This window comes from Aulonocara stuartgranti (genome assembly GCF_965226115.1).
Source record: "Aulonocara stuartgranti genome assembly, chromosome: 17".
In the NCBI taxonomy this organism is placed as follows: Eukaryota; Metazoa; Chordata; class Actinopteri; order Cichliformes; family Cichlidae; genus Aulonocara; species Aulonocara stuartgranti.
In genome coordinates this window covers 22,022,779-22,046,355 of record NC_138953.1, presented here as the reverse complement: position 1 = coordinate 22,046,355, position 23,577 = coordinate 22,022,779, and the positions used below count along the sequence as shown (strand labels likewise).

Below are 23,577 nucleotides of genomic sequence, written 5' to 3'. Positions count from 1 at the left end.
ATGAATAACACATCTATAATACGGCAGTTGGGTATGCACCAATTTGATTGGTCACTCAAAAAACTGGCTTAGATAGGAGCAAGCTAATCAAGAGCTACGCTAATAATCTTTGGTTGATTTGGAGCACTTTGAAGATATTTCCTGCTACAGTAACAGTTTTTCTTTGCGTCTTTGCCATAGTCGACACGTTGGTCAAGTAAGCTACTGTAAAGCTCTGAAAATGATGCTTCCCCACTTGGTTTAACACTTGTTATGCTAACATAGCATGCTGTCATCAACTGTAGATTAATGTTATTTCACTTCAGCCATCTGTTGTCAGCCTCACTGCAGGAGGAGCAGTGTGAGCGATGGTAATAAGTGACAATAGCAAGCACCTGAAATTAGACTGGTGCAAATAACTTTGCATTATGCTAGTTATTTTTCCATGGTTGTTTGTTATTACAATGAAAATACCTATATTCTCCTATTTTACAATGTAGGAAAAGCAGTTTTAAATTCCAGCCTGATGCTTTCTTACATTACTAAAACTCGACATATAGCATATAGTTGGATTTCTTTGCAGCCACTCCTGGCACCCTCATCTCCTCGAATCACTTTTCTCTCCTTCCCTTTTTTCCCCTCCACCCCCCCCATCGCTCCTGTCTGGATAATATTACAGCTTATTATTTTTCATATTTCCATCCCTCCCTTTTCCCATACCGGCCTGTCAGTCAAGCTGTCATGTGTGATTTGGAGCTGCCACTCACGCTCTGGGTTTCGGGTACCGGGGTCCGATGGCTTGTTTACTGAGATGTGACTGGAGGTGTCACGCTGAATAAGCCCACCTCACCCCTCCTCACTCCTTCCTTTCTCCTCTTCCTAAAAGCCCTGCTTGGCGCTAAGAGGAGACCCCTGTGGGTGTGAGGCTTGGGTGGCTTGTGCCAGGTGGGATGTGCCATTGTCGATTTCGGGTAGTGGGTCCAACATCCGTGCGGCCCCAGGTTGCGTGTGTGTGTTGTGTGTGTGTGTCATTCTCTCAGCCAACCAATTACTGTCCTGAGGAGCCGGCAGCTGTCGCCACCATCGTCTTCTCTTTCACCGCCATCACTCTTCCTCTTCCTCCTCCTCCTTTATCCCTCCTCTCAGTTGACAGCAGGGAGTCAGAAGGGAGTCTCAGCCCCGGGTCCTGCTCCCATGGGGAGTCATTACACCACTGTGGGACTCTCTCACACACACAGAGCAGCACACAACTTGTCTCCTCTGTCTCTTTCTATCTATCACTATGCCACTACATCCTTCAATTAAGCCCGTGGCTTTCGCTTTGGGCATCTGATGCACATTCATATGAACACACACATGCACTCTCATCTAATCCTAATGTTCCTTCTATATTTGTCATTACCCGCTCCCCAGATGGGGCTCGGTCCATTGGGTTTTGTATATAATAGAGCCTTGGTGATAGAAGCAGAGTGTATAGAACTCACACCTCATCCTCCTCTCATTTATTGTTTATGAAGGAATTCTTCAGAAAGCTTTTTTGCTCGTTTTTTCAGATACAGATGGCACAGTGGTGGTATAAATGTGTGTTGCCACCGCAGTGTCGTGCCTCCACAGTCCTCCGCTATCTATCCCTCACCACTCTTGCTTTATCTGGGACTGTAACACAAACCAGATTGGCCTTATCATGCGTCTCTTGCCACACACACTCCAACCTAGCATGAGTCTTGCTTGCTTGCTTGCTCTTACATGTAAACACACATATACGCACGCGCTGCCGGAGCTTACGCGTGCTATCAGTCACAATCTGTGAGTGGATATTCCAGCTATTTCACTTAACCATGCAGGGTAAGGATATTGGCAGGTGGAAGGGGGAGAGAAAAGAATTTGGAAGAAGTGTGGAATATTTCACTTCAACCATGAATTCTGTGTATAGATAAGGGCGCCTCACTCCGAGTGTGTAACTGTTTGTACATACGTTCTCGCATGTGTGTGTCGGTCTTGTCGCGATTTACCTCCGACATACTCGTTAATCACAGAATTCATTAGTCACGAGTCTCTAATTGTTTACTTTCCCCTGCGGCAGTACTACACAAGGTTGCTGGCCCTCCCTATTACAATTTTGGAAGAACATAATGGCAAATTAATTTTCCAGGTAGCTCCGATTCGATTAGTCATTTCTGAGTACACTCTATTAGCTGGGAAATTGCGCATTTGGAAGTCAGAATGGAGAGTCTGAGTTTGATCGCGTCGCTTACCTGGAAAAAAGACAAAGTAGCAGAGACTGAGTCAGGAGTCGGAAAGGGACCCGGTGAGGAAGAGAGATGAAGTAATGAGCCTGAGGGATGAGTTGGAAGAGAAGTGGTCTGGTCTGCTTTGAGTGGCTTTAATGCAGACACAAGCACACAGTGGGAAGATAAATGGATCCATTAATAAAACCATAATCTACAAATAAAGCCAAATTGATTCACTAATTAGTGGGTACACTGCAAGTGATTCAGCTAAAACAAGACAAATAAAATGAGCAATAATAGATGTTAAATAAAAGCCCACCAAGAAGTCTTTTTATGTTAGGCTTTACAGCTTTTAAATGCTGTGTAAAAAGCCTTTTGTAACCTGTTTTGACCATGACTTTATGACTGACTGTGTATGGTGTTAATTACAACACAAATATTTTGAGATGCGCTTGTTTGACCAGCACAAAGCTTTCTTTTGACAAAATCTAAATCACAGAATAGAGATGTCATTTATGTATTTTGTGACTCAGAACACTAAACACCTGCATTGAATTGAGCTGTGTTATGCCCGAGTCGTTCAGAACATAACAAAAAAAGAATATACGCACAAAGATCGTAGCCTGAAAAAAGGAAGAACAAAAGAAAACTAGATGCTGACCAGCATGTGACTTAAATTAGGTATGACCACAGGACAACACAGTCAAACCAAAGTAGGAAAAACAACAAAAACAAGCTGGGTCCCTAAAAGACATCGGCCTTCCGGGAGGAGAAAAAGCCATCTTGAAATGAAACCGCTTATATAGGCTCCCAAACATGTGAAGTCATACCCTTTATTAAATGGGAGGTGCTGTTAATTAGGACAGGTCCACCACAGTTTTCAGTTCCATAGATGTGGCCACTATAGGAACCCTCTTTTAAATGCAATCCACTGTAATTAGAGATAAATTGGGTCCAATCCAGAAACTATAAAGGACCTCTTGTGGTCGTGTGAAGAAGTACTCCATTGGTAAATGTGATAAGGGTAATGTAGCAGAGTGGTAGGTTACAATCCAGCTAAGTCTTTAAAGAGAACTTACCCAATGGTTGAACAGCTCTTTTATTGACTGCCCGTGCTACCTTTTCAACCCGGTGACTCAACCAGTGACTGCTGATTCACTAGATTAACCAAAAGTGATGCCCTGTTGTTTCGGGGCCTTTTTAGCTTGCTGGAGATGAGGTCTTTATGTTCGAGCTTTGTGCTTTTTGAATGTCAGAAACTAGACTGTAAAATAGCTCCTGAATCAGTCTGAATAATTGAGTGTCTGCACGGGCATACACATGTGCTTATGCTTTCAAACATGTATATCACAGCTGTATTGTTGTGTCATGGTCGGAGTTGCATGCGGATGAGCTAACGGAGGGTAATCTGCGCTTCCAGGCAAACGAACAGGCACAAGCACGTCCACTTCTTTCACAACACTGAAACACAGGCGCAATAGACCCGATCACAAGTGAACTTACTTAAACTATGCATTATAGATCAACACACTCTGCCTCTCTGTCTCACAGACGCACACACACACATATATGTGTACACACATTCCTCTTTTTCCTCATTTCACTGAATCTCCACACACGCTCACATGCTACATCACAAATGATGGGATTTAAACATCAACAGTATGAAATATTCATGTGTCAGTGCCAGCCGCTCGAGCAGAACTAACACCAAGGGGGATTTGCCTTCAGATCTGAGGATACCACTGCATTCATCCCTCTCTCTCTCATTCCCAAACTCTCTCTCTCGCTCTCCCCTGTTGTGTTGCAGCATTCTGAGCCATTGTCACGGTGTTGTGTACCAGTGTGTTCCTGAGCATTGTTCTACTTTTCTGTGATAACGCCTTTCCGCTCTCAAGTGTTTTTTGTATGTCTGTGACTTGGGGGGCAAAGAATGACACGTCCTCAACCTTTTTTAAATTTTTTATTCTTAGCTCAAAATGTGGGAAAGGTGGGTGAAATGGACTGACTAGAAATCAGAACCTGAGGGGATGACAGTGAGTTCGAGAGATGCTAGTCGGATTGGATTACCCTTGATAAATTCAAACATGGCATACTGCAGAGCCAAAAGTCTTAACCCTATGAGCTTTAGTTAAATGCATTCACCCATTTGTCACTGGAAACAGTGATATCAGTAATTTGTATCAGTCCAGAACTGCTGTTACTAATAATAATGATAGACATTATGAAGAAAACAAAGAGCTCTAGCAGCAGTGCTACTTTCCTTCAAATGGGATCACAACATTAAAATGGAGTTGTCACAAATGCAATAAACATAGGCAGAATCAACATATGTCATTTGATAAAAAGGAAAGCAAATTTCCTTTATTTCATCAGTACAGTGCAGCCCTGACTACATATAGAAGAAACAATCATATGTTATAGCTCCCAGTTGGTTCCCAGTTTTGGGAAAACAACCAGCAGCAATTTTGGGCTATTGTGGGAATGTTGGTAATGATGCCTTTGAATCAGTTGTGCTGCTATTTTTGGTAATTCGACGCAAGGGTCATTTGTAAATGGCATAACTAAACTCACTGAACAAAAATAAGCATTAAAGACAACAGGAAATGGGCCATTTACTCCCTCAGTGCGGTGTAATTTCTGTGGAAAAAATGGGATTTGCGACCCGATGCAACATAGTGAGGAATGATGCAAAAGTGTAAACCAATAAAGTGCGAGTTCTAGAAGGAACACTTCAATCATCGGAGGCTGTGAATAAGAAATTTGCGATGGTTTTATTGGTTAGAAATTAGGTTTACACCAAGTAGTCCAGGATAACATCACCATTAAATATTCACTGTTTTCCAACAGGATACAATGTTGTTTTTTTTCATCAGTGGAAAATTACATTGCTGTTGAGCATATTAAATGAAAGAAGCGTTAGACTCAATGCTGCACAGTAACTTATTCATAAGTGCATTATCAGAGCTTGTTTTATAGTTTAAATTACTTGCAACAACTAGGTTATGAACAGGGTAATTGAGGCTTACAATTACAAAAAATCTAAAGAGAAATGTCATTCTCAGACCACTGCAAAATGAGGATGTGCACGTGCAGACAGTAAAATCTCTAATGGGCTCAAAATTGTTAATAATCTGTGGTGTAGCAGAGAAAAACCATTGCTATTAAAATGTTGCTGAAAGTTTCTGCGGAAGCAAACTGTTTAGAAAAGTTTGAGGACTGGTGGAAAGAAAGTTGTAGAGTAAAAGACGTAGGCGGTATAAGGTGTAAAAGTTTGCAAGACTCTTAGATTACTCAGTGAAAGCAAGTGTGATGAAGTATACGGAGATACAAAGACTGCCAATGGGGGGGACTTGGGAGTCAGATATGGGTCCAGTGGTCATCGTTCCTCCTGAGATTCATCCCTTTTCCATTTAAAAGATGTGATTACACCGCAACAATGCGCGCACACACTTTTACACACGCTTTGCTGGCAGTGGTGATCCAATTTAGGAGGTTAGAAGGGAGGGATAAGGAGATAGAGGGAGCAAAGAGGGGAGTGGAGGGGTGGAAGGCAGCCATGTAAGAGATGCAATGAAGGAGAGGGGGAGAAGCGCGTTCTCTCTCGCCCTCCCTCCCTCTCGTTTGTCATTCTGTCTGCACCGTATGCAGATGAGGAGCTAATATGATATCTCTGCTGAGCTGATGGATGTTTAAAATGATATGGCAACCCTGAGCAGCCTCGCCGCATGCTGCCTGCCGGGGATGGTGTCTCTGTGTGTGTGTGCGTGTGTCTTTGGGAATGTGGTGGTTTGTGTGTGTCAGTCAGTGAAAACCATATCCTAATCACTGTAGCAATGATACTTATGCACTCAAACACTTCCATTCATTTAGCTCAACATTAAAGTGGCTATAACCTATATTTTACGCATAGCCATATATCAAACGAGGATGTGAAGACAATGTGAAAGGATCGACTGGTAGTGATGAGGCTGAAGAGAAAAATCACCCAAACCAGCAGCTTCTTTTAGCATTGCATAACTTTGTAGTAGGTTTGTGTTTCTGTTGTTTAGCATTCCAGTTCATAGATTCACTGTTTTTGGTTTATTCACACCTCATGGCATCACAATCAGTGGCACAAAAATGCTGTAATGTCACTAAAAAAGAATGAGGCACCCATCAAAGGATAATAATATTATCATTTATTAACAGATCAACTTCCTGATTCAACTTTGATCAGACTTTATCTTACCTTTATCACAGTAAATGCCTGCAAAGGGCTAGCACGTGCATACATGACTGAGGGCCAAAATCGCCCCACGAGATCCTAAAAGGAAAACAAAATAACCTGAAAAAATCAATAAGAGGCGGCATTAGGCAAAGGAGTGACGAGATGAGTGACTACAATGGGTCTTTAGTGCTATTTAAATCAATACAGGTGCAATCAGTGGCCTCTGCAGTGATGCACACCAGACAGTTGGCCAGATGTTGGCTAGCTTAAATGCTAATATAGCAGATTTTCTTATATCTTGGTATTGATTTCAAACTCTCAAGGGCTCCATATTTTTCTTCACTTACCTAACTTTTATCTGTCACTTAGTGTGACCTCCTCTGGAAAACTGATTTTAATGGACTTTGTCCAATCTTTGCTAGAGATGAGATGTTTCGAAATGTAAGCAGTCCGTCAGTGAAATTTGGAATCCTGCAGCAATAAAAGATGGATGAATACCAAGTAAAACTACCTGTTAACTTAGAAGCGAGTGGCTGGAACAGCTACTAGTGGCAGCGAAGGCTACCACTGACTGACAGGGTTGGCTAAAGGGTTGCATACATATACAACCAGGTCCAGGAATTCTAGCTGTCAGCTCCAAAATGATGGGAGATGAGGTAATTTCACTGTATTTGGATGGAGCTTCTGTGATTGCTTCAAAATACAAGTAATTTCTCCTGTCTTCAGATTGTTATTTTCTTCCGATGATAAGTCCACACCAGCCAAAATATTCAATATTTGATGGCAGAGATCAGGAAAAAACGTCTGCACAAACAAAGAAGCCAGAACTGACGAAATAAAGGATATTTTGAGTTTGTTATTTCTATACTTTTATGTAGTATTTGTAGAAAATAGTAGAATTTTTTTAGCTACTGTACAACTACAAGCTCGGTAGCTTAGCTAGGAAAATGAGTAGACTAGCATGCTAGTTTGACTCTTTCTCAAGGTCCCGAATGACAGTGGCTCATGGGATTGTTATCATGAGCTCACCCAGCAAGAAGCAAAGATTATAAGTAGTGCATACATTTGTGGACTGTTGATGACTGTACATGGAAATCCTTTGGACAAGATATTGACATGCACAAAGATATTGACATGCACAAAGATATTGACATGCGCAAAGCCTGGATTGTGCAGATAGGTACTCAGTCAACGCGTATAATACGCTCCAAGAAATCAATAATAGTTGCTGGTCAATGTGAGGCTGTTAAGAAAACATTAATATCGACAAATTGTAGTTTTAAATATGCAGCACGAAGTGCATCAGAATTTGTGTATTTGTTCATGTGCATATTTTCATCTTGTCATGGTGGTAATGAGAAGTGGGGGTGGCAGCGGAGAGTGAGAGAGGGGTAGCAGGACTGATTGGATTCTCCACAGACTTCATTAGTTAAAACAAAGCCAGTTGTCCATTTGGGCTCTTTCACAGCCTAATTGATATTGATTTACTGATTTGCTCAAGGGTGATTTAAAAGCATGTTTGGTGTTATCGTCAATGCTGCTTTTCCTCTCTCGCTCTCGCTGTCTGTCTCTCTGAATTCAGTAGCGCTCCATCTTTCCGGTAAGCTCAGAGTAAGGAAAAGTTGGCTCCTCTCTTTAAATCACCATTAACAGCCACCTCCGCCCACTTTGTCATTTCATCACCGTCACATTATTTTATGACATAATTGAGAAGAATTGAGGGAAATTATTCTCTTTTCTACCTAATTTCCCTCCATGATTCAGGCTTGCCAGTGCAGCAGATTAGTGAGGGTTATCTTTGTCGTTGTGGACTGCATGGACCGATAGATCATCAACATCCTCGTAACTGCATAATGATAGTTATCATAAATGGTTAGTGGTTGGCTAAGTGAAGCATTGAGATCAATGGCTGTGGTGTTAGTGTTAGAATGAACAAGGCCTTTTATCATATTGATGGATGGCAGGCCTGTCTTTAATGTGACATGTTATGATCATATCAATTTGTCCTCAGTTCTTATCGACATCGCTTTATTGCCTCTCCGTCTCTCACAGTCCATCGCCCCACATTGTAAATTCAGACCTGAAGTGGCAGCGTGCCACAGCGCTCCATAAACCGACCATTTCCCGTCCTCTGCTGTTTTTCTTTTCTTCTCTCTGTCTGGAATCTGCTCTTTCCGTCTTTTTAATCCACCCAATTTCAACTCTGTTTTGATACCTCTCTTTCTCTGTTTACTGTCTCTCTCACCTTCCTCCTTCGCAGGCATCGACAGACAGCCCGAACGAAAGAGTGAAGGAATCAGACTGGGATTAAAATGTAATATCAGACTATTAAAGAGATTAGTGTTTGACATTTCACCGTCTGAGCTACCCTCCAATCTGATGAACTGGCATTCGTGATATTGATTTATTCCCCGTCTTCTTTTATCGGTCCACATTCACATGGACAGCAATAGATCTGATATGGTGGCCTTTTATGAGGCACCTTGTCACTGGGGCCTTAGCGCTAAGTAACAGCCAACCGACTGCCAGGAATGATTGTTTAGGAGAGTGAAGTTTTTTCATCGAATCTGTAGTTTTGAAAGACCATAAGTGACTGATTTCACTTTCTCAAGTGGACAAAAGCAAGGTCTTAGTATTGAAGCTGTTAATGAAAGCTTCAGGTAATACAGCATTGCCACAAAAGAGCCTTTAATTATTTCCAATTATGACAAACCATCGTTTCAGCTCAATTATGTTGGATATCCGTCAAGGCTAACAAGGTAGCAGGACGTGATTGAGGTTCCTTATTATGCTCTCTGTCAACACTTATATTTTCTTTAGTGAACACCAGAGACTTGCAATAAATGGAGAGCATTTGTAGCGCTTTCTTAAATAACCTTCCATTCAAAAATATTTGTGTCTATTTCGTTTCGCTTCCTCAAGCTCCTCAAATGTGTAGCTCTGCACCGATGCATCCACTCAGACCTCACATCAGTTGGTTGATGTTACACCTCGAGTGCCTCTGCAGGATTTTCAAGAACTAAGAACGCAATTTATTGAAAATCATTCAAAAGAAATGGTTAACTACCCATTTAACCACCGTTAGAGTAACCTGTTTTCTTGAGGTGACTGCAAGCTGTATAAAAATGATAATGAAATGAAAGAAATGTGTCACACTACTCATTATACTTTCAGGTTGCTCTGTAATGTTAATTGTACATGTAATTAAATTACAGTAACTCCTAACCGTGTAGTGTGTTACACCCTAAACAAGTATAATTGTGACAAAATGTGAAATACTTGTCATGTGCTTTGATGTGCAACATATTTCACATGGCAGGCTCACATCTGCCTACACATCTACAGATTAATTATATCAACATGAAAATTCTGTCAAGTATAAGTTAGTATTGGTTGTTAGGAGACAACATCTAGAATTTTTTTTAATGTGACCTAATCATATTGTAACATCTCACGCAAACACAAAACATGGATTGAGTTAAAGTTAGCATTTTCTATCCATGGATGCAACTTCCTCCTCCTCCTCCTCCTCCTCCTTCTTCTTCTTCTTCTGCTTCTTCTTCTTCTGCTTCTTCTGTACAGACATGCTCCTGTTGGTGTGGTGAGTGAGAGAGGCAGAGAGAGAGACCTGGACTTTATTTCCCACTTTCAGCTTAGGGAGAAAATAATGTAGGTTGTGCCTGTGGGAGAGCACCAAATCACGGTTAATCTAGTAGGCATACAGCCATGAATGATTTTGCATAACCTAATTAGTGAATGTAAATGGATACCAGCTGAACAGGTCAAACAGTATTAAAGTGTATCATTTGCCTCTTTGGTTCTTTTTACATTTTTAAAAAATAATTTATAAATCTAATAAATCAGCTGATCGGTTTTCTGTGTGTAAAAACTTTAAATTAGCTATCTTACCTTAATTAGGCACAAAAACAAGCGATGGTTGTAGCTCATGTCTGAAAACATCTGGTTTTCCGGTTACTAGAATCGGTGAGCTTCCCAGTTTCTAATACAGTGGTGGAAATCCTGGTTAACTTTAGTGTCACTGGGTTCATTAACTAGAAGTGTGTCCAAAAATCCCATTTTGGCACTGAAGATGTAGTGAAAGCGGCACCTTCGGAAGTGCATCAGCGGTGAGTGCTGCATTAGCGTGATGAGCAAAGGTCACCCACGTTGTGAGCTCAGTAGGATTCATCATGACTGCAGCTACATGTGTAAAACAAAGTGAAATAGCACGGAGCCTAAAAATAGCTCTTTTAAGTTGCTTCTAAGTGCTCATGGCTTGTGTGGTGTGAAAGCTGTTAGGTTAGCAGTTACAGTTGTGCTGCTTAACGTGGATGAGCATGAGCCAGATCACTGAAAAACTTTGCTGAAATGCCCTCCGTGTGGAGTGGTGTGAGATGGTTGTATTTATAAAAACCCGAGAGCAACCTATAGAAGTGAAGACCTGTGAAATGTTTTAAATTAATGAAAAATATAAGCTTTGAGTAAGGAAAAGTAGATTTAATTAGCTGTTATACTGAATGTTCTTCATATAGGCCTCCTCCTCACATCTAATTCCCCCCCTCTATCCCATTTCCTGGAACCTTCGTCCTTCCACGTTCACTTTGCACCATCTTATCATCCGGCCACCTGGTAATGGCCTTGCGCTCGACTCCACACACACTAGCATTGTGTCCGTCGCCCCAATCAAAACCTTAATGCATCTCAATTTAACCACTGTTGTAACACACATGCACCCCCTCACTCTCTCTCTCTTTTTTTTCAGTCACTCACTCTCACTGAGACACACACACAAGCACACACACACACATGTATGCAGCCTTTATTCTGTTGTGAGGAGCGATGGGGTCGAGGAGTGTGGCATCAGTAATGCGTGACGCATGCCTCCATAACGCCGGCTTCATTTGCATGTGTGAGGAGGTCCGGGCTAATGGAGCTGATCTCTTGTGCTGTTATTAAATGGGGAAAGAGATGGAGAGAGGGGTGGGGGGAAGAGGTGGGGTGAGGTGGGGGGGATTATTATTAAAGAGGAGGAGGGAGAGACAAAAAGAGGGGAGGTCTTCTCTTGTCTCCCAGAAGCGTGATGGATGATTCAGAAGCATCTCCTTCACTGAGTTTAGTCTCCTTAGTTGCTGTACAGCTGTACACTAACATACAGCAAGTGTGTGTGTATGTGTGTGTGCCACAACCAGCCTGCCTGCATACCCTTTGACTATCACAAGGTAAATGAGGCCTAACACACTACTGCCACTTCTCCCTTTATTCACCCTTTACCACTCAGGTCGTTTCTCTCGCTGCATTTAAATGTCCTCAATATGTCACACGTGCATGCATGAGCGCATGCAGTCCTGTCAACACACACTCATAAATACAGGTGCACACACACACAGTAAATGAAGTCTCTTGGGGCACTTGTTTCAAACCCTTTGTAGTAACAGCACACACGTGCACTGTTTTACTGCAGTATGTTACAGTGTAATTGCAATTTTCCAGCAATTCCAGCGCTACACTGTAAAGTAACAGAACTAAACTATAAAATAATGTTTGCTAGAGCATTCATCTTTTATAGTTTACACACCGAATTAGTGATCATTGTGTTTTAGGTTTCGCCTTTATATGCCAGAGCTCCATTATGATGTGCTAAATCAAAAATGTGCAGAATTTGCTGCTCAGCAGTGGCAACAGCAGCCCCTGTGGCTACAAGTGGTAATTGCAGGATTCTGGTAAATTCTGTTGGGCAAGTTGAAGGTTGCAGAATGCAGCTAATCATTCAAACAGTAGAAACCGGAAATTGTTACTGGCAGCTGATAAAATGGCTAAATGAGTTTGCAAAACATTTCTCTCATATCCTGTATGAAAGGTGGATGTTTCTTCCGGGTCTGAAAAGTGAAACTAAGGTCCCCAACCCTAATGCAAATGACAAACGTTTATTGATAATGAAGCAAGAAGCTAGGCCATAGACTGAGATTTGGGAAAGGCCTCGCTGAGAGAGTCCCTTAAAACCTTTGAGAGAGGCTGGAAGTGGGGCACAGAAAGGAGAACGAATGGGTGTGTGGTGCAAGTAGGCATTTATAGGCATATGACTGAAAGGGAAGTCTGTGGGGTGTAGTCCAGCTACTGAAATTCAAATCTCAATAAACACTTTCCATTGAGAGTTCTACGATCGAATCAAATACTAGCATGTCTGCTTTGTTATCACCAAGCCTGGCAGTATCTACATCCTCTGCTCTTCCTCAACAGGGGAACAAAGTTCATTTGGAAAAAAGTTCCTCATGTCTTTTATGTGTATGTTTAGGGGCCAGGTGCTTATTTACTGTCCTGTGTCTGAAATTGGCCAATAAAACTGAAAGAATAGCTGACATCATCATGCTGACCTTAAGCTTAGCGTACCGACTGCCCCCATGTACACCACTTTCTCATGACTCTGTACTGCCAGGTCTTGTCCCAACAGTCCCTGCTGCAGTACCTTATGTCCTCTTAATCTGCCAGCCTCTGCTCTCAGCTTCTTCAGGACCATGACCTTAGTGTTGAACTTTTTCTCAGGAGAAGCTCCTCCACCTTATATAGAGCCAGAACAGGTGTTGTAGGGAGGACTGGGAATGACAGAGAACCCTTCTGGTGATGTACTGAGGTATAACAGGGTATTATAATTTCTTTAACAAACAGCACATTACATATGTGAGACTGTTTGTGTTGAATCCATAAGCTATTCATCTCTTTAGATGTCTATTAAAGAAGATAAATACAGTTTATCTCACTACCCTTTAAAGCTTTACGTGGTAAAGATTTTTCTGTCAAATGTGAGAAACAAAAGCATTCTTTTTATGTTACAGTAACCACACATAACTAGTTTTATTGTCAGGGGTTCAGGGCATAACCTTGTTTTTCAGTACATAAATCTGTGTTATGGTGATGTATTGCCCCAAATCTGTCAGGATGATCAGACATTTCCTGGAATATCTTTCGACATTAACTTTGTATTTTCATTCAAATCTTTAAATTAGTTTACCCAGACCATAGTATAAAAAGTATGCTTTTGGAACTATCAAATGTCTCATCCTTTTATTTTGGCGATTCTAAAAGATTTATCATTTCCATTCATTGCTGGAATGGTGTCATCGGTCAGTTCCAGTTTTGACTATGGATTTTTTTTTTTTATGGTAAAATATTGTAATGAAATATTCACAGACCTTCTCAAACCACTCCTGCTGTTCAGCCAGCATCTACATTGTCCGTCCACATGCTCAAAATCTTCAAACAGATTAGTTTTGCCAAAATATGGTTGAATGCTACGCTTCTTCCAGCATTTCGGGGATTTTTAGGAGTGTGATAGCATGAATCAGAAGCGGTACGTTTAGCCAGAAATATGATTTTCTTGGAACATACTGGGGGTACAGATGGACAACAGAGGACTGGATTAAGAAGGAGGAGTAGTTTCTTTGGACGCAGTACTTCTTTCTTTTAAGCCTTTTAATTCAAGTGTCGTTAAAAGGAAGAAACCATTCAGCTTTACAGTTTTGAGGGGAATATTTCTTGATCAACTCAAAATGCATTGTTTTAAACAGTTCCACACACAATAAGACACTAGAATCAGGATCAGTGTTTTTATTAACCCTTTATTTGTGCTATTCTGGACACACCTGAATGCAGCGTCAGTCAGACTGTGATTAATGAAACAGCATTTCATTGGTGTTGCTCAGGTCTTGATGCCATCCAGTCCCCTTCCCCCTTTGGCACTTTGGCACGGCCATCTACCCGGCTCATCCTCCAGTGGGAGAGTTAAGATCCATCTGGAGACAGGCCAGCAGCCTGTATCTGACATCATCTTAAGACCTGGCACTGTTTTTCAGAGTGACAATGGCTGACTTAGAAACAGACGCAACACACACCTCAACACTTACACACACACACCGGCGATGGAGATAAGATTAAGATGATGAATAAAGTGCGAAGCCTTAGGAAAGTGTGAAAGTCAAGTGTGGGAATGCATTTATCAGTGTTTAAAGATGTGTGTTAGGGGTGTGTTGATTGGCTGGGGATTGTGGGTACAGCTTGTGAAGCGGGTATATGTGAAATGCACGATGGCAGGTGAGAAGGAGAGAAGCGTTAAAACGGAAAGTGTTAGGATGACACAGATGGGCTGCTGAGAGGAGGATGAAGCAGGGGAGAAAAACAAGAGACAGCTAGCGATCCTCCTGGGGCTTTTAGAACAAGCAAATATCAAATTGATTTACTGTAGTCTTACAACTGCTAATGAGACAGTCGGCGCAAAGGTAACTGACAACAAATCTGATAATAGATTAAAGGTTTTTTTTTTAAATCTATCAAGCTGAAATGCCAACTATTCTCTTGTTTTAGCTTTTTAAATGGCTGGATTTATTTTTATTGAGTCTCCATAAAATATAGATGTGACTGTGGGGCCTAAGAAGTGCACAAATGCCACATAGCTGCATTCTTTCCAGCAGCCAGTAGGGTGAGACTCCTTTGGTTGGCAGTAGAAGTCAGATTGTGTAGAAGTCTGAGAAAATTAACTTTCCTGGTGAGTTTAAGGCCTCTGTGTGTGCTTTAGAGTTTCATTTAACACAATATATCTTGGCTTGGAACATTAGGATTACATTTAGAAAATGGGAAATGAGATTTTTAATCTCAATGAGATTTTTTTTTTACCTGGATAAATAAAGGACTAATAAAAAAAAAAAAGAACCGGGTGTGCTTTAGTTATGGGCTACTTTTACCTCTTTCCACTCTTTCCACTGGTACCAGGTTGTACCTGGTACTGGGTACTGCTTTTTTAGCACCTGCTCTGCCGGAGTTCAAAGCAAGCTGAGTCCGTGTCAACAGACTGCACTGCCAGCAACTGGCCCGTCAGTGGCATCACTCGATGAGTCATGAGAGTCACTTCTTAACAAAAATCGAAACTGCCATTTTTGAAAGGAGGATGACTCAATGACAAAAATGAGTCTGGCAGTCCCCGAGTCTGACGAAAAGGTGTAGACTGAGCAGCATGTATATCATCCGTTATTGTGTTGTGTTTCTTTCGCATACAAATGACGTTACGGGACTTTTGGCAATGTTGCTATAATGACCCCACCCACATTAAGGTGAAAACAACCCAAACTGAGTAGAGTCGAGTCAAGTAGGTACTAGTAGAAAAGAGGCATTTATGATTGGCAAGTCGCTACCAATCATTAGAAGCTCTGGTTACTACCAGAGTCAGACCCGAACTGCCAAAAAGTTCACATTGGAGCACAATGGGTGCCCTCACAATGGTCATTCTGTGATTTGTATGACTGTGGCTTAAGTATTTTGGGGGCTTTCAACTGAATGCATTTCAAGATGCTGCCTTGGACTTAGAATGAGTTTGCAAGTACTTCTGAATCAGGCAGTATTTTACTGTGTGGCTGTTTGAGAAATACTGAATGTTTGATGCTGTTCAATAGGTTTGTTAAATGGCTCATACTGTCTCTCTTCACACAGCACTAATGCAGAAGCAGTGTGTAGCGGTGTGTGCTATGTGTGCATCACATCTTCTGGTAATCACAGTGTCTCCCAGTATCCCATGGCACGTGCCAGGTCTTGCCACCTGCTCTGTCTTTGCGTCGCCTTGTCCGCTGATGCCCAGGAAGCCCCTCAAGTTTTCAGCTTTGTTTTATGTCTCTGCCAGGCCCTCAGCTGCGTGAGGTCTGCAGGAGTTTGTGCGTGGGTTCACATACATTGCCAAAAAGCTGTCTGTCATTAAGCATGAGTCTGGCTTTTTTCCACCTGGACACTGTTTTCCCATCTGTTTCCATCCCAGTGATCAATTCTGACCCAAATTTTGTCAGGTTGACTTATGTAGACCAGCAAAGGGCACAAGCATTTCCAAAAAAATCAAGCCTAAAGCTTCTTGTTGTGTTTGTTTTCTGCAGAGAGATTTTATAGAGCTATTCTATTAATAGCTCTGTAATGGGGCAGCTAATAAAATTCTGGTGTGAGTCAGTCGGTGTGCTGGAAAACAATGAAAGGTTAAAATACTATCCAGGCCTAAAGTGACCACTTATGCTGAAATAACACTCTTGTAGTAAGAATTTTGAAAAGTTTTCAAGTAGTAATCTGAAATTTCAACATTAACAAATGTGAATAATTCAGCCAAGGGATACTTAATGTTGTTTCCTGTCCCCGACTTCTGCCAGTAGATAGCTTGAAGTCACGCTGTTCCTGTTTGACAGACTGTCCTCAAAGTTTTTATCTCCACAGTCTCAGCAGAGACCACACTTAGTTAGCAGTCAACCCTGGAGCATCATTGCAAAAACAAGGCTAATGAGTGCTCGGCAAAATATACAGTACACTAGAAAAGAACTTTCAGAAACACCTTGAAACACTAAACACTGAAGTCAGAAATATAAAGCTTCTATATCCACCAGTTCTAACACCTGTGGATTGTTTGTGTTTTAATTCCATCCTGATGAAATTGGCAAGGACTTAATCATAATCAGTGTACGATATTTGTTTCAAGGAAATGTCTCAAAAGAGAGTGCATTTCCCTTTCAGAGGGAATATATATAAAACTAACAACAAGTGACAGTAACAAACAAAAAGCTGTAGTAATCATACACAGTCCAAACTTGAAAGTAAAGTAACTTCTTTAAAGACTACTTGGGGTCAGGCGCTCCTTAAAGAGCAGAAACTGGCACTCCAATCACTTAAAATAAATGCATGCAAAGTTACATTACTGAAAAACTCAGCTGCTTTCTTAAAAGGTGGTTACTGGAAATGGTGGCTTAATAATTACTTACATAGGATCTCAGAAGAAACATAATAGGGATACATGGAGGTGGAAGCCTGCAACAATGTCAATGTTTTTCACAGATTTGAAGCATAGTAGAGGATGCATCATGGTTAAGGCTGCTTCGGTGTCTCAAATCCTGGATGCCTTGCAGCCACTGAGCAATTGAGCCACATATTAGCTATTTGCCGATCTGTGGATCTCTGTGTTTGGCTTATCGCCATTTACGAGCATTGACGGTGTCTTGACGTTGCATAGTTTGTCCACCAGAGGGCACTCTGCAACTTTCCTGTTGGTGACACGTTGGGAAGCTACAGATTAATTAGCTGATCCAAGCAAAGTCTCAGACTGTAAATGGTATTAAGTAACTAAGTAGAAAAAAAGTCAGAAAAATCTATGTTTCGTGTATCTGAAAAAAAAATTACTGGCCAATATATTGGAATATTGGATTTTAAAATCACCAAATATCACTGTTGGTATAAAAATTCTATGTGAGTCAGCTCTATTGTACAGTGAAATCCTAGAAGACCCAAAAACATAAGTACACAAACATCACAGTGGTTAAGGAAGAAGAAAATTCAGGTTCTGGAATATAGGAATCTGAATCCTGATGTTAACACAACCTGTAGTGGGCTGTTCAGTCCAGACATCCTAGACGTAATGATGGACAAAAAGATTTTGCAGGAGGAATGATCCAAAAGTCGTCTTTCATCATTGTTCAAGTCTCAGAGGCAACTAAAGACAACATCAGATGGAGGAGGATGGAGGAGTTACTAGATTAGAGTTCACGTACTTTTTCCAGCTAGCTCTGTGATTAATTACTCAATGAATTTGATATAGATGTAAGAAGTACCACTATTATGTGTTATTAATTCCATCTAGATTGTGTTCTTATAAAACTGAGACTCAAATAAAGGCTAGACCGCCTCTTATTGATGCAGAAACCCTGATAAAGGTTTCAAACTTTTCTAGACACATACTGAGTGTCAATGAAGTTTAAGCACGAGTCTTATAATTAAAGCATGCAAGACCTGTCTGCTTTATCCTGTTTTGGCTTTTGCTTCCCAGCTGGATATGGAGTAAGTGAGAGGAACTCTTAGTTGCTTGACTGTGCTTTTAGTGTCATCATACTTTAATTGAACTTACTGTTATTAAGTTTAATTAGAGTCTTTATAACTGGCTGACTTTTTCTGTAATGTCTAAGTTGCGAAGCATGTTTTAGCATCGAGCTGTAATATGCGAGTTAATAAATAATAAGAACCATGGAGTGTAAATGTTTGGAGGTTATATATGTATGTAGATTTCAAAATATGAGAGCCCTGGTCGAGTTTTGTGCGTAGTAGTTTAGTTGTGTCTTATTTGCATCTGTGTGTATGTGGTGTGTGTACTTGTAAGTGCAGGCTGTGTGTATCTGATGTTCCATTTACCCTTTTTCATAATTCATGGCACTGGGAAAATGGACTGAAGCGGAGGTGGCTATCGTGTGTGTGTGTGTGTGTGTGTGTGTGTGTGTGTGTGTGTGTGTGTAACAGATGAGCGTTTTGTGGTTCTGTGGAGATGAAACGGACAAGAGTGTGTCTTTGAAATGCAAAGAGTAGTGATAGCGGTGATTGGCCACTGTGTTGAGGAGGAGTTTTTTTCCCCAGCATTTCATCATAACACACTTGCTCTCACCTCCCACCTCTACACACACACACACACACGAACACACACACACACACAAAGTTTATTAATGATCGCATTGTGTTAATTCATTATTATTTTATTTACCTCTGTGACATAAAACCCGGACTAATTCGGTGCGTCTGAGCTCTGGAGGGTTGCTTGTGTCTGCTTGTGCGTGTCTGTATTGCACTGAGTGTAATGCTGGCTCGCTCAAACACACACACACACACACACACACACACACACACACACACACACACACACGCATACAGTGTCTAGTGGTGGGGCCTGGGGACCAATTTATTTACATGCAGTGGAAGAGGAACAGAGAATTGGAGGAAGGGATAAAACAAAAAGGGAAGGAGAGAAAAAGAGGAAGGAGCAGGGAATTATGGAGAAAACCCAGTGGAACGAGCAAGTTTCTCTGCTGTTCCCAAGGACAGACTAGACCAATTTACTATTTAGATGGCTCAGTGGGGGTGTGCTTCTTTGCGGATTTTGTTTGCCAGTATCTTAAGTGGTTTCCAGAAACGCTGCCTTCATTGGTGACGGACTGTTTTAGCTCCGGGGTTAAAAAGTAGCTTAAAGCTGCAGTCACATGTATTTGCTTTGAAAACAGGTAGAACTTAACAGGAAATCACCTACAAATGATGCAACCGCAGCCTGGGAACATTTACAGAAAATCCGAGTGAGATGATAACCTTTGCTGGATGCCACTTTGTGCTGCAAGAGATACAGTAACTGTTTGAGCACACAGAAACGTCTCTCACAGTAAATCTTAATGTTTGTTGGATAATTTTATTTTGAAGTTATAGGGAGGGGGTTACTCTATAGTGGGAAATTGTTTCATGACTGGAAACAGGTTGGAGCTGTAAAGCATACTGGAGATGTGCACTGATATGATGTTTATATGTAGCTCTATTAAGATTCTATCCTGCATCAATGTATACATTTTTCTTCTGTTTATCTGCTTCTAGTTCTCGGCAGTTAAGTCAAAACTGCTTGTATTTCCCTCTCTCAAGCAATCACTGGAGGGAAATTCTTTGTAGCGTGTCCTGGGTCTGCTCAGGTGTTTCCCTAAACGTCGAGTCACCTGCTGTGGAGAAGATCATCAAACCTCCACAGTCGTAGTTTTCAGTTTCCCTGCCTTCTGTAGTCCCCCGCTCTTTACCTGACTGTTTTTGTCTGATTTGTTTCTTCTTTTGTTTGAGCGTGCTTTTGTGTGTTTCATTTCCCCGTTCTTGTTCCGTTTTTTTGCCTTCGTCAGTGTAAGTTAACTCACCTGTCGGGTTCACCTGTTACACTGTGAAACACCCTTTGTTGAACTCTAAGTCTTTATTAAACTTCCTTGTTTCTCCGCCCACCCGCCAGTCTCCGGGTCCTCTTGCGAACGTTTGCTAACGAACCATGCCCAGAAAGCCCAGAACAAAGTTCATTTTTTCCCACTTGTACCTGGAATCGTATTCTTTTGGCGACAGCACACAGTTTGTAGCCATAGGTGATGAAGGGAATTTAGCTCAGTCAGAAAATCAAAAGCCTCACCTTCAAGCTTTGCAACTCCTGCTCTACTCTTCGAATTTGAGGGCAATCAGTTCTTTTTCCCCCTCGGTTAAGAACCGTAGCCTCAGAATTTAAGTTGCTAATTCTCCTACCATCCGCTTTATGCTTGACTGCAGTGGGCCTCTGTGATAGTTGGAGGTCACCGCTTGATGAAGCCACCAGGACCTCATCGGCAAATATGAACTCCGGAAATCTGCCAGCTGTGCCTAGAAATTCTGGGCAGCCCTGGAGTCCAGCGAGCAGAAAAATACTGACTGAAGGGTGCCCTGAATTAAACGCTCAGTGCCTGCTGTTAAATATCTTGGTAGAAATTTCTTATCATGCTGGCAACTTAAAATGAGAAAAAAAAAGCTTTTAGTTTGAGGGAATAGACGCTTACGTTTGTCAGCATCTCTGTTTGGACACAAATTATATTCGATTTGTCTTTTTACAAATCATTAGGTAAATCATTTTTATTCTCTTTACAGCTGTTCAACAATCTTTTGTCTTTGTCTTGCAGGCAGGACGCCAGTGACCTCTCTGGACCGATACAAAGGTACTGTAATACATCTTTTCATCATCTCCTCTCCTTTTCCCCTCACTCCTTCGCCTTCCTTTGGCCTCATCTGCAATGAAGCATGCCATCTCCAGGCTTAAGGCCAAGCACTGGCTGCATCAACACTGGAGTGGTGTTGTGAAAAGGGGGGAAGGGGGGGACCGCAGAAGGACAGAAGGTAGATGAGATGAGGTCGTGGGTTGAGAGAGGAGAAGTAAAGGAAAAGAGAGAAAGGGGAAATTAAAAGGCAGAGATGTGACGTGCCTCAGATCTATGGCCAAAGAGGGTCATTAAACTAAACCCTTCGGCGACAGAACGACAGATCAAGAGAGGGGAGAGGGAGGGCAGAAGAAGGTTTAAATAAGGGCCAATCTTAAAATAGCATTACCTATTTCTCATCTGAGGCCTAGTTAACAGGAAAAGAATGAATATCTTGCCCCGAAAACCATCAGCACCCTCCCATTTCTTACAAGATGGAGGGAGGTCGGAGGGTGGGGGCGGACGCACTTACAAGTTTTTATCTGTTTGAATCATTTTAAGCTCATAAAGATTTCTAATGCACCTGTAATGCTTTATGACCTGAGTTATAATCAGAGATAATGCTTACTGTTGCAGTAAATATTACATTTATGAACTACAGGTGTTAATGACTGGTTGTCCAACAAAGACCCTAATAATAGCACATCTCATAAACATTTATAGGATCCATAATGCGTCAGCAGGTGCTGCTGTAAGTGTGGTCACCGCTGCGTTGAAGGGTACTCCAGAATCACAATCCACTGCATTCATGAACCGAAAAGGCAAAAATACATTGTAGCAGGCAAACAATAAAGAAGGATAAACGTTGTGTAGAGATGAAAATGTGATCTCTCTCTTTTTCTTTAAAAAAAGGCAGTTATTTCTCTTTATAATAAAGCAGAAAACAACAAAGATAGAAGGTGATGAAATGTTCGCTGTGATGGATTACCTATCCGTAGTGAGTTTTAAGTCTCTGTGAGCTGATTTTTTTTACTCCATAGTGAAATGAACTGAATCTAATGGCTCCCTGGAAAGTCAGAAATCCATTTAAAAACTCGCAGTATATTTGGAAAATACTCAGCAGTAATATAAAGAATATGCGATTTTAATGGACTGAATCGTGTCAGACCACTGATGTGGTCCTTTAAGTAACCCAGTGGCTCTATAATTTTAATATTACTCTTATTTTTTATATATATATATATAAATGTTTTTTGTGAACCAGGCTAACCTCTAAATAAATGTTTTGTACTTTTGGAAGTGCGACAAGAAAATGGATAGCATGTTGTTACACGATGATGAGTTCTACATCTGCTGATTTTTCAATACTACAGTCTCTAAATAGTATCAGTCTAAAGCTGCTCCTGACAGGCAAACACGGCAGGTGAATCAGCTGAGATCAAAAAAACAAGATCCGGCTCGGAACGCGACACCGGCGGAAAAGAGTCAAAACACGGGAGGAAGAGCGAGCAACGGCGGCTGTGGCTGTGAATAATTAGGCAAAATAGTTTGCTTTTGTTTTTCTCTCTGATTGGAGAAAATAAGCGAGGCTGTGACTGTCGCATGTCGCATGCGCTCTCACACACACACACACACGCACCAGTGTGTGTTGTCTTAGGCACTAATCCGCCACACAGCTGCGTCATTCCGGAACGTGTGTTTACTTCCTCTGTGCCTTTACCACCACCATCACTGCCGCCGACCCCCCACAATCCCCGCAAACACACACAAACACACACACACGCACAATCACACAAAAGAGAACTGGGTGTATAATTTGATCCTGTGTGCTCTCCTCCTCTAATGAAGCTCTCTGGCGGTTTGACTGACACCCGGCTCGTTATTTAAGTGCCTGTTTTGGGCCAGGAGGAAGAAGAAGAGGAGCTGGGGCAAGGATGGAAGACGGAGAGGAGGCGGAGGAGGAGTGAGAGGGGTTGGGGAGAAACAGATAGGAAAAGTGGCAACAAGGGAGCTGAAAGAGAGGATAGGATTGGAATTGGGAGGATAGGGATAGATAAAGGGACTACAGGAAATGAAAACAGGCTGGAAGGATGAAGCAGGGACAGAGAAAAAGAGGATCATGGGAGTCGTAGGGAGTAAATGAGAGAGAGGTGTGGAGAAGAGTTTAAAAAAAAGAAAGAGGAGAACTGCAATCAAGACAAGACAGTTCGGGAGGAGGAAGAGCTGATGCCGGAAACGGGGGTGATAAAGGGTATGGAGGGATTGTGTGCATGAGTGTGTATAATTGCAGGTCTTTGTCCTGATAATGTTCTTTGAAGGCACACAGCTGATAATTAGCAGGCATGGCTCCACGGATGCCTTTCAGCATCGGTCATTATGAGCCGCAAACCCACTATTGGCTCTGACGTGACCTCCTGAGATGGCGAGGAACGCTGCGCACACACACACACAAACATACACACCCATGCACACACACATGCGTGCCAGCAGCAAGCTCACACACGTCAAAAAAACGCACCAATTGTGGTAAACAAGTGCTGATTAGTGTATGAATAGCATAAGCTCACGAGTGGAACAGATACAACAGCTCTCCGAAGGCCTCAAGTTCCTCTTTGGCATGAGGGCTGCAGGTGCGCGTGACACGCACAAATGCACT

At 41.8% G+C, this 23,577-nt stretch overlaps 1 protein-coding gene across 2 annotated transcripts in view; it reads left to right on the top strand.

Moving 5' to 3' along the window:
* The window catches only part of celf2 (cugbp, Elav-like family member 2), a 244,545-nt gene that overhangs the window by 29,122 nt on the left and 191,846 nt on the right, over positions 1-23,577 (top strand). For both annotated transcript variants that reach the window (XM_082509967.1, XM_082509972.1), the window contains exon 2: positions 20,907-20,942. In XM_082509967.1, the coding sequence (XP_082366093.1) occupies positions 20,907-20,942 (36 nt within the window). The remainder of the gene's footprint in view (positions 1-20,906; positions 20,943-23,577) is intronic.